Source organism: Homarus americanus, unplaced genomic scaffold (assembly GCF_018991925.1).
Source record: "Homarus americanus isolate GMGI-L3 unplaced genomic scaffold, GMGI_Hamer_2.0 scaffold24922, whole genome shotgun sequence".
Classification (NCBI taxonomy): Eukaryota; Metazoa; Arthropoda; class Malacostraca; order Decapoda; family Nephropidae; genus Homarus; species Homarus americanus.
In genome coordinates this window covers 6,089,339-6,101,201 of record NW_024722610.1, presented here as the reverse complement: position 1 = coordinate 6,101,201, position 11,863 = coordinate 6,089,339, and the positions used below count along the sequence as shown (strand labels likewise).

The 11,863-nt window shown below is 31.9% G+C and overlaps 1 protein-coding gene across 1 annotated transcript; it reads left to right on the top strand.

The window, feature by feature from the left end:
• The first annotated feature begins 8,169 nt into the window (after positions 1 to 8,169).
• On the top strand, positions 8,170 to 11,857 carry LOC121863009 (organic cation transporter protein-like). Its single transcript, XM_042361473.1, has 7 exons — positions 8,170 to 8,332; positions 8,459 to 8,597; positions 8,903 to 9,117; positions 9,428 to 9,588; positions 9,948 to 10,012; positions 10,319 to 10,438; positions 10,786 to 11,857. The coding sequence occupies exons 1-7, from the start codon at positions 8,211 to 8,213 to the stop codon at positions 11,005 to 11,007; spliced, it is 1,044 nt and encodes a 347-aa protein (XP_042217407.1). The 5' UTR covers positions 8,170 to 8,210; the 3' UTR covers positions 11,008 to 11,857.
• The last annotated feature ends 6 nt before the right edge of the window (positions 11,858 to 11,863 follow it).

Genomic DNA, 11,863 nt, shown 5'->3' with positions numbered 1-11,863 from the left:
TGTAAGTGCTTATAATTTAATCTCCTATAATGTCTTGTGTAAATCCTTATATAAGTTTATCACCTATAATGTCTTGTGTAAATCCTTTTAATTAATCACCTATAATGTCTTGTGTAAGTCCTTATATAAGTTAATCACCTATAATATCTTGTGTAAGTCCATATATGTTAATCACCTATAATATCTTGTGTAAGTCCTTATAAGTTAATCACCTATAATGTCTTGTGAAGGTCCTTATAATTTAATCACCTATACTGTCTTGTTTAAGTCCTTATAATTTAATCACCTATAATGTCATGTGTAAGATCTTATAAGCTAATCACCTATAATGCCTTGTGTAGGTCCTTATAATCTAATCTCCTACAATGTCTTGTGTAAGTCCTTATATAAGTTAATCACCTATAATATCTTGTGTAAGTCCTTATAAGTTAATCACCTATAATGTCTTGTTTAGGTCCTTATAATTTAATCACCTAAAATGTCTTGTTTAAATACTTATAATTTAATCACCTATAATGTCATGTGTAAGTCCTTACAAGTTAATCACCTATAATGCCTTGTGTAAGTCCTTATAATTTAATCACCTATTATGTATTGTGTAATTCCTTATATAAGTTAATCACCTATAATGTTTTGTGTAAGTCCTTATAATTTAATCTCCTATAATGTCTTGTGTTAGTCCTTATATATGTTATTCACCTATAATATCTAGTGTAAGTCCTTAAAACTTAATCACCTATAATATCTTGTGTAAGTCCTTATAATTTAATCACCTATAATGTCTTGACTAAGTCTTTATAATTTAATCACCTATAATATCTTGTGTAAGTCCTTATACGTTAATCAACTATAATATCTTATGTAAGTCCTTATATAAGTTATTCACCTATAATATCTTGTGTAAGTCCTTATATAAGTTAATCACCTATAATATCTTGTGTAAGTCCTTATATAAGTTAATCACCTATAATATCTTGTGTAAGTCCTTATAAGTTAATCACCTATAATGTCTTGTGTAAGTCCTTATATAAGTTAATCACCCATAATATCTTGTGTAAGTCCTTATAAGTTAATCACCTATAATGTCTTGTGTATGTCCTTATAAGTTAATCACCTATAATGTCTTGTGTATGTCCATATAGTTTAATCACCTATAATGTCTTGTGTAAGTCCTTATAATTTAATCAACTATAAAGTCATGTGTAAGTCATTATAAGTTATTCACCGATAATGTCTTGTGTAATTCCTTATATAAGTTAATCACCCATAATGTCTTGTGTAAGTCCTTATAATTTAATCTCCTATAATGTCTTGTGTAAATCCTTATATAAGTTAATCACATATAATATCTTGTGTAAGTCCTTATAATTTAATCACCTATAATGTCTTGTGTAAGTCCTTATATATGTTAATCACCTATAATGTCTTGTGTAAGTCCTTATAATCTAATCTCATATAATATCTTGTGTAAATCCTTATATAAGTTAATCACCTATAATGTCCTGTGTAAGTCCATATAATTTAATCACCTATAATGCCTTGTGTAAGTCCTTATAATTTAATCACCAATAATGTCTTGTGTAAGTCCTTTTATAATTTAATCACCTATAATGTCTTGTGTAAGTCCTTATAAGTTAATCACCTATAATGTCTAGTGTAATTCCTTATATAAGTTAATCACTAATAAAGTCTAGTTTAAGTCCTTATATAAGTTAATCACATATAATATCTTGTGTAAGTCCTCATATAAGTTAATCACCTATAATATCTTGTGTAAGTCCTTATATAAGTTAATCACCTACTATATCTTGTGTAAGTCCGTATAATTTAATCACCTATAATATCTTGTGTAAGTCCTTATAAGTTAATCACATATAATATCTTGTGTAAGTCCTTATAAGTTAATCACCTATAATGTCTTGTGTAAGTCCCTATAATTTAATCACCTATAATGTCTTGTGTAAGTCCTTATATAAGTTAATCACCTATAATATCTTGTGTAAGTCCTTATAATTTTATCACCTATGATGTCTTGTGTAAGTCCTTAAAATTTAATCACCTATAATGTCATGTGTAAGTCCTTATAAGTTAATCACCTTTAATGCCTTGTGTAAGTCCTTATTCAAGTTAATCACCTATAATGTCTTGTGTAAGTCCTTATATAAGTTAATCACCTATAATGTCTTGTGTAATTCCTTATATAAGTTTATCACCTATAATATCTTGTGTAAGTCCTTATAATTTAATCACCTATAAAATCTTGTGTAAGTCCTTATATAAGTTAATCACCTATAATGTCTTGTGTAAGTCCTTATAATTTAATCACCTATAATGTCTTGTGTATGACCGTATAAGTTAATCACCTATAATATCTTGTGTAAGTATTTATAAGTTAATCACCTATAATGTCTTGTGTAAGTCCTTATCAGTTAATCACCTATAATGTCCTGTGTAAGTCCTTATATAAGTTAATCACCTATAATGTCTTGTGTAAGTCCTTATAAGTTAATCTCCTAAAAGTCTTGTTTAAGTCCTTATCAGTTAATCACCTTTAATGTCTTGTGTAAGTCCATATATACGTTAATCACCTATAATGTCTTGTGTAAGTCCTTATAAGTTAATCTCCTATACTGTCTTGTGTAAGTCCTTATAAGTTAATTATCTATAATGTCTTGTGTAAGTCCTTATAAGTTAATCACCTATTATATCTTGTGTAATCCTTATAATTTAATCTCCTATAATGTCTTGTGTAAATCCATATACAAGTTAATCACCTAAAATATCTTGTGTAAGTCCTTATAATTTAATCACCTATGATATCTCGTGTAAGACCTTATAAGTTAATCACCTATAATATCTTGTGTAAGTCCATATAAAAATTAATCACCTATATTATCTTGTGTAAGTCCGTATAATTTAATCACCTACAATATCTTGTGTAAGTCCTTATAAGTTAATCACCTATAATATCTTGTGTAAGTCCTTATAAGTTAATCACCTATAATGTCTTGTGTAAGTCCTTATAATTTAATCACCTATAATGTCTTGTGTAAGTACTTATATAAGTTAATCACCCATAATATCTTGTGTAAGTCTTTATAAGTTAATCACCTATAATGTCTTGTGGAAGTCCTTATAAGTTAATCACCTATAATGTCTTGTGTAAGTCCATATAATTTAATCACCTATAATGTCTTGGGTAACTCCATTATAATTTAATCACATATTAAGTAATGTGTAAGTCCCTATAAGTTATTCACCGATAATGTCTTGTGTAATTCCTTATATAAGTCAATCACCCATAATGTCTTGTGTAAGCCCTTATAATTTAATCTCCTATAATGTCTTGTGTAAGTCCTTATATAAGTTAATCACATATAATATCTTGTGTAAGTCCTTAAAATTTAATCACCTATAATGTCTTGTGTAAGTCCTTATATAAGTTAATCACCTATAATGTCTTGTGTAAGTCCTTATAATTTAATCTCATATAATATATTGTGTAAATCCTTATATAAGTTAATCACCTATAATATCTTTTGTAACTCCTTTTAAGTTAATCACCTATAATGTCCTGTGTAAGTCCTTAAAATTTAATCACCTATAATGTCTTGTGTAAGTCCTTATAATTTAATCACCTATAAAGTCATGTGTAAGTCATTATAAGTTATTCACCGATAATGTCTTGTGTAATTCCTTATATAAGTTAATCACCCATAATGTCTTGTGTAAGTCCTTATAATTTAATCTCCTATAATGTCTTGTGTAAATCCTTATATAAGTTAATCACCTATAATATCTTGTGTAACTCCTTTTAAGTTAATCACCTATAATGTCCTGTGTAAGTCCTTATAATTTAATCACCTATAATGTCTTGTGTAAGTCCTTATATAAGTTAATCCCCTATAATGTCTTGTGTAAGTCCTTATAATTTAATCTCGTATAATATCTTGTGTAAATCCTTATATAAGTTAATCACCTATAATATCTTGTGTAACTCCTTTTAAGTTAATCACCTATAATGTCCTGTGTAAGTCCTTATAATTTAATCCCCTATAATGTCTTGTGAAAGTCCTTATAATTTAATCACCTATAATGTCTTGTGTAAGTCCTTTTATAAGTTAATCACCTATAATGTCTTGTGTAAGTCCTTATAAATTTATCACCTATAATGTCTAATGTAAGTCCTTATATAAGTTAATCACATATAATGTCTAGTTTAAGTCCTTATATAAGTTAATCACATATAATATCTTGTGTAAGTCCTTATATAAGTTAATCACCTATAATATCTTGTGTAAGTCCTTACATAAGTTAATTACCTACTATATCTTGTGTAAGTCCGTATAATTTAATCACCTATAATATCTTGTGTAAGTCCTTATAAGTTAATCACCTATAATATCTTGTGTAAGTCCTTATAAGTTAATCACCTATAATGTCTTGTGTAAGTCCTTATAATTTAATCACCTATAATGTCTTGTGTAAGTCCGTATATAAGTTAATCACCTATAATATCTTGTGTAAGTCCTTATAATTTTATCACCTATAATGTCTTGTGTAAGTCCTTCTAAGTTAATCACCTATAAAGTCTTGTGTAAGTCCATATAATTTAATCACCTATAATGTCTTGTGTACGTCCTTATAATTTAACCACCTGTAAGTCATGTTTAAGTCCTTTTAAGTTAATCACCGATAATGTCTTGTGTAAGTCCTTATATAAGTTAATCACCCATAATGTCTTGTGTAAGTCCTTATAATTTAATCTCCTATAATGTCTTGTGTAAGTCCTTATATAAGTTAATCACCTATAATATCTTGTGTAAGTTCTTATAAGTTAATCACCTATAATGTCTTGTGTAAGTCCTTATAATTTAATCACCTATAATGTCTTGTGTAAGTCCTTATATAAGTTAATCACCTATAATGTCTTGTGTAAGTCCTTATAATTTAATCTCATAAAATATCTTGTGTAAATCCTTATATAAGTTAATCACCTATAATATCTTGTGTAACTCCTTTTAAGTTAATCACCTATAATGTCCTGTGTAAGTCCTTAAAATTTAATCACCTATAATGCCTTGTGTAAGTCCTTATAATTTAATCACCTATGATGTCTTGTGTAAGTCCTTTTATAATTTAATCACCTATAATGTCTTGTGTAAGTCCTTATAAGTTAATCTCCTATAATGTCTAGTGTAAGTCCCTATATAAGTTAATCACTTATAATGTCTTGTGTAAGTCCTTTTATAAGTTAATCACCTACTATATCTTGTGTAAGTCCGTATAATTTAATCACCTATAATATCTTGTGTAAGTCCTTATTAGTTAATCACCTATAATATCTTGTGTAAGTCCTTCTAAGTTAATCACCTATAATGTCTTGTGTAAGTCCATATAATTTAATCACCTATAATGTCTTGTGTAAGTCCTTATATAAGTTAATCACCTATAATATCTTGTGTAAGTCCTTATAATTTTATCACCTATAATATCTTGTGTAAGTCCTTAAAATTTAATCACCTATAATGTCATGTGTAAGTCCTTATAAGTTAATCACCTTTAATGCCTTGTGTAAGTCCTTATACAAGTTAATCACCTATAATGTCTTGTGTAAGTCCTTATATAAGTAAATCACCTATAATGTCTTGTGTAATTCCTTATATAAGTTAATCACCTATAATATCTTGTGTAAGTCCATATAATTTAATCACCTATAAAATCTTGTGTAAGTCCTTATATAAGTTAATCACCTATAATGTCTTGTGTAAGTCCTTATAATTTAATCACCTATAATGTCTTGTGTATGTCCTTATAAGTTAATCACCTATAATGTCTTGTGTAAGTCCTTATCAGTTAATCACCTATAATGTCTTGTGTAAGTCCTTATATAAGTTAATCACCTATAATGTCTTGTGTAAGTCCTTATAAGTTAATCTCCTAAAAGTCTTGTTTAAGTCCTTATCAGTTAATCACCTATAATGTCTTGTGTAAGTCCATATATACGTTAATCACCTATATTGTCTTGTGTAAGTTCTTATATAAGTTAATCTTGTGTAAGTCCTTATAAGTTAATCTCCTATACTGTCTTGTGTAAGTCCTTATACGTTAATCATCTATAATGTCTTGTGTAAGTCCTTATAAGTTAATCACCTATTAAGACTTGTGTAAGTCCTTATAATTTAGTCTCCTATAATGTCTTGTGTAAATCCTTATACAAGTTAATCACCTATAATATCTAGTGTAAGTCCGTAAAACTTAATCACCTATAATGTCTTGTGTAAGTCCTTATATAAGTTAATCACCTATAATATCTTGTGTAAGTCCTTATATCAGTTAATCACCTATAATATCTTGTGTAAGTCCTTATATATGTTAATCACCTATAATATCTTGAAGTCCGTATAATATAATCACCTATAATATCTTGTGTAAGTCCTTATATAAGTTAATCACCTATAATGTCTTGTGTAAGTTCTTATAATTTAATCTCCTATAATGTCTTGTGTAAGTCCTTATACAAATTAATCACCTATAATGTTTGTGTAAGTCCTTATATAAGTTAATCACCTATAATGTCTAGTGTAAGTCCTTATATAAGTTAATCACCTATAATGTCTCGTGCAAGTCCTTATATAAGTTAATCACCTGTAATATCTTGTGTAAGTCCGTATAATTTAATCACCTATAATATCTTGTGTAAGTCCTTATAAGTTAATCACCTATAATATCTTGTGTAAGTCCATATATAAATTAATCACCTATAATATCTTGTGCAAGTCCGTATAATTTAATCACCTATAATATCTTGTGTAAGTCCTTATAAGTTAATCACCTATAATGTCTTGTGTAATTCCTTATAATTTAATCACCTATAATGTCTTGTGTAAGTCCTTATATAAGTTAATCACCCATAATATCTTGTGTAAGTCCTTATAAGATAATCACCTATAATGTCTTGTGTAAGTCCTTATAAGTTAATCACCTATAATGTCTTGTGTAAGTCCATATAGTTAAATCACCTATAATGTCTTGTGTAAGTCCTTATAATTTAATCACTTAAAAAGTCATGTGTAAGTCCTTATATGTTATTCACCGATAATGTCTTGTGTAATTCCTTATATAAGATAATCACCCATAATGTCTTGTGTAAGTTCCTATAATTTAATCTCCTATAATGTCTTCTGTAAGTCCATATATAAGTTAATCACATATAATATCTTGTGTAAGTCCATATAATTTAATCACCTATAATGTCTTGTGTAAGTCCTTATATAAGTTAATCACCTATAATGTCTTGCGTAAGTCCTTATAAATAATCACCTATAATGTCTTGTGTAAGTCATTAAAAGTTAATCACCTATAATGTCTTGTGTAAGTCCTTATAAGTAAATCACCTATAATGTCTTGTGAAAGTCCTTATAAGTTAATCACCTATTATATCTTGTGTAAGTCCTTATAAATTTATCACCTATAATGTCTTGTGTAAGTCCTTATAAGTTAATCACCGATAATGTCTTGTGTAAGTCCTTATAAGTTAATCACCTATAATGTCTTGTGTAAGTCCTTGTCAGTTAATCACCTATAAAGTCTTGTGTAAGTCCTTATCATTTAATCACTTATAATGTCTTGTGTAAGTCCTTATAAGTTAATCACCTATAATGTCTTGTGTCAGTCCTTATCAGTTAATCACCTATAATGTCTTGTGTAAGACCTTATATAAGTTAATCACCTAATATGTCTTGTGTAAGTCCTTATATAAGTTAATCACCTATAATGTCTTTTGCAAGTTCTTATATAAGTTAATCGCCTATAATGTCTTGTGTACTGTAAGTCCTTATAAGTTAATCTCCTAAAAGTCTTGTTTAAGTCCTTATCAGTTAATCACCTATAATGTCTTGTGTAAGTCCTTATATAAGTTAATCACCTATAATGTCTTGTGTAAGTTCTTATATAAGGTAATCACCTATAATGTCTTGTGTAAGTCCTTATAAGTTAATCACCTGCATCAAAAAGACAGTAAAGTAAAAAATGTAACGCAAGTCCTTATAGTCAGCTGTAAGTTGGGTACATACAGTAGTAAGTCTTAAAATGTAAAACAACCTCAGCTTATGATTCGACACCATCACCATAATACTAACATAGGCCTTTGAACCCCTGCAGTGATGGAGACGACACCTCCCAAATACCGGTCTGTCGTGGGGATATTTATGGGAATACCTTACGGCTTATTCCTGGTCGTCTTCGCCATCTCTGGCTACTTCGTCAGGGAGTGGCGCTACCTCCAGCTGATATGTGCCTTACCTGTCTGCCTCATACTGCTTTGCTATCTGTGAGTATTATTTTTCTATCTATGAGTGTAACCATCTATGTATTTTACCATCTGTCTATGAGTATTACCATCTATCTATGAGTACAACCATCTATTTATGAGTAATGTTTACGCTTGTTGTGGCAGGACCTTGAATGAGTCACCCCGCTGGCTGGCACAACACGGCCGTGGGAAGGAGGCGGCAGAGCTGTTAGTAAGAGCTTCGGAGTATAACCGCTCACCCATTCCGGGCACCTTCAAGCCTTTTCTCGACAAACTCAGAAAGGTGAGCACTGTCGAGCTACGAGAGAGAGAGAGAGAGAGAGAGAGAGAGAGAGAGAGAGAGAGAGAGAGAGAGAGAGAGAGAGAGAGAGTTACCTGAAGTTTAGCCCCCATTTTGTTTTACTGAAAGCATTAAATTAATATAATGTCTCCTTTTTTATATAGTTTCAGTGTAATATAATATTATCTGTGAGCTGAAAACAAGGAGTATACACCATTATATATTTATATCAAGTTTTAACATAATTATTGGGTAACGTGGGACTTTTTGTTGATTGTATACATGTCCAAAGTTTATTATATTCACAGCAGTCACAGGAACCGCCAACCAGCCCGCAGGAAGTCCAGGGTCAGCAGTCCCCCAAAGAGGCCGCCAGTAAGCGTTTGGTAGAGAAGATGAAAGCCATGTGTCAGTACTTCAGGTCCCCAGCCATGTTAGTGATTATGTTGGTGACACCTCTGATGTGGTTCCTGGTAAACATCATCTTCTTCGCCATAACACTCAATGCTAATAACTTCACGAGGTATAAAAAAAACTCTCTCTCTCTCTCTCTCTCTCTCTCTCTCTCTCTCTCTCTCTCTCTCTCTCTCTCTCTCTCTCTCTCTCTCTCTCTCTCATATACCCCATCATTCACTGTAGCTTCCTTTATACTATGCGGAAAAAAACTGTATATCACATAATCAGTTCACGAAAGCCTAGTTTTAATGTTTATTTACAAACCGTTCGACGCATAATTTATAATCATAAACACTTAAGTCGATTGAAACAAGATGGCTTTTAGAATCTACTTTCCATTGTTGTCTTTTAATACCTAAAATTTTCCTCTTGTCCAGCACCAGCCCTTTTTTCTACGTGGGGTTACTAGGGGCCCTGCAGGCCATAGCCTACCTGGCCACAATACCCGCAAACCACAAATTGGGCAGACGAAAAATAATAGGCGGAGGTGGTTTTTTGAGTGCTGTGTTCATACTACTCGACATGGTTGTTCCCCCAGGCAAGTTATCTGTTATTGTTTATATATATGTATATATATATGTATATATATATATATATATATATATATATATATATATATATATATATATATATATATATATATATATATATATATATATATATATATATATATATATATATATCCTGGAGTCAGAAACATTGATATCAGTAAAATCGTTATTACAGGTTACCATAGATTCAGCATGTATGTAGACAATGCAGGTACAGTATACAGTTCAGCATGTATATATAAACAATGCAAGTATACAGTTCCGCATGTATATATAAACCTGATGACTCACAGATTTTCGGACAATCTGCCTCTCCCTTTAAACATAATTATTGGATGTGTTTCAGATATGTCGTGGTTGAGATGGGTCTTCGTTATGGCTGCCTTCTGCCTGGGGTCCGGAGCCTATCAGGTTAGTTCACATAGTGCATCTTATTCTTGTTCCATGCACCTACAGTGGAACTTTCTATTTAACGAATTATGTGCAGAGGTGGGAGGAGGGAGTCCATATTAGATAGAGATTCATTCCGTTAGATGCTAGACCTCCATTTAACGGACTTTATATAGCGAAAGAAGTCCGTTTATTCGAGCTGGTACAATATAACCATTATGTCGAGGTCTGTTATATGGAGGTTTCACTCTATCTATCTATCTATCTCTATACATATACAGGAAAATGTTGGGTTTGCGTACAACTTAGGGATTCAATTACTTGCAGACGATCGCCATGTATACCAGTGAGCTCTTCCCGACCAGTATCAGGGTTCGAGGTACAGCTGTGTGCGTCTCCATGGCGGGTGTCGGTTGTGTCATAGTCCCCGTGGTCACTGATGTCCTGGTGAGTGGCTGCCTTACCTATCCCGTCCTGACTTGGCCTAATCTAGTCTTAACCTACACGAAAGCGCTTGGGAACTTCGTGTTTTCTTCTTTCCTTGTGGTTATCAGCATATACCTAGATCACGCGCACCTACAGTGATTTACTTGCATATATAGCCAATGCAGATATACAATGTACATATACAGTGCATGCCTACAGTGTACTTAGGCGGTACATGTTTACAAACAATAGTCATTTTCTCAAGCTGAAAGACTAAAAAAGCTAAAAAAAATAATATATGCCGGTACACTAATAGGCCATATGTAAGTAATCACTCACTGAACTTACGCTTCATATTCTTGACACAGGCGCAGAAGGTGTGGTGGTCGCCGGGGGTGACGATTGCCGGGTCGGGATTCTTATTAAGCTTAGTCGTTTCCTTCCTGCCTGAAACCAACCTAAAGCCTATGCCCGAGACTCTCCAAGATGTTGAAGACCGAATTAAGACCAACAACTCCTCCACAACACCACACTCATTCCCCCAAGAACCTCCACTCGACCTCTCGTCGACCAAGGAGCAACTAGCATAAAGAGAATCGTCCAAGGAGCAACTAGCCTGAAGAGAATCGTCCAATGAGCAATTAGCATGAAGAGAATCGTCCAAGGAGCAATTAGCCTGAAGAGAATCATCCAAGGAACAACTAGCATAAAAAGTATTGTCCAAGGAGCAACTAGCATAAAAAGTATCGTCCAAGGAGCAACTAGCCTCCAGAGAAATACTGCACTATTTCTAAATATTCGTATGACAATTTACTCAATAATTATCACATAACAGTGTGTTGGTGTTATGATTCTAAACTTTCTGTATCCTGAATATAGACATATGTACGACTTAATAAAGAAACTAGATCATGTAATGTACAGTAGGGGAGAGCGGTGATGGTTCGGCCACTTTTTCGTAAAATATTTATTGAGTTAAATAATGTATGCAGACAAATTGTACCGTCGCCAAAATGTTGCCTTATCCTTTGGCTCTTCTGTCTGTAAAATGTAAATATTTAGCTCTGTTAGTTTTGGAAGAGGAAGGTAATTATTAGAGGTATCTCAAACGGCCGAAAAATCCCCCTATGGGGGATTGGTTATAAAACACAAACGTTACGTTAGAAGCTGGTACGGTGCAGCCTGACTGATCTGTATACACCTTGGGCTGCCCTGGTGGTGTAAGAATCTGTGTGTGTGCAAGACTCGCGTTCAATAATACTGTGCTGGAGAGAGGAGACTAATATAACACCTTCAACGTGAACTCTTAACAAAATGTTAATTGGTTACCTACGGACGAGGTACAGTAGGTTCAAATGACTGTGCTCCGGGAGACAGTAAATACTGTACCATTTATTAACTTCAAACAATCAAAGATTAATATCAACATTTCTGTACATATAATTA

What these genes read in the sequence shown, in the direction of transcription:
- LOC121863009 (XM_042361473.1), top strand. Translation starts at nt 8,211, where the DNA reads ATGGGAATACCTTACGGCTTATTCCTGGTCGTCTTCGCCATCTCTGGC. An exon ending in TTCTCGACAAACTCAGAAAG is followed by an intron (nt 8,598 to 8,902) that starts GTGAGCACTGTC and finishes TTATATTCACAG; the next exon opens with CAGTCACAGGAACCGCCAAC. An exon ending in AATGCTAATAACTTCACGAG is followed by an intron (nt 9,118 to 9,427) that starts GTATAAAAAAAA and finishes CCTCTTGTCCAG; the next exon opens with CACCAGCCCTTTTTTCTACG.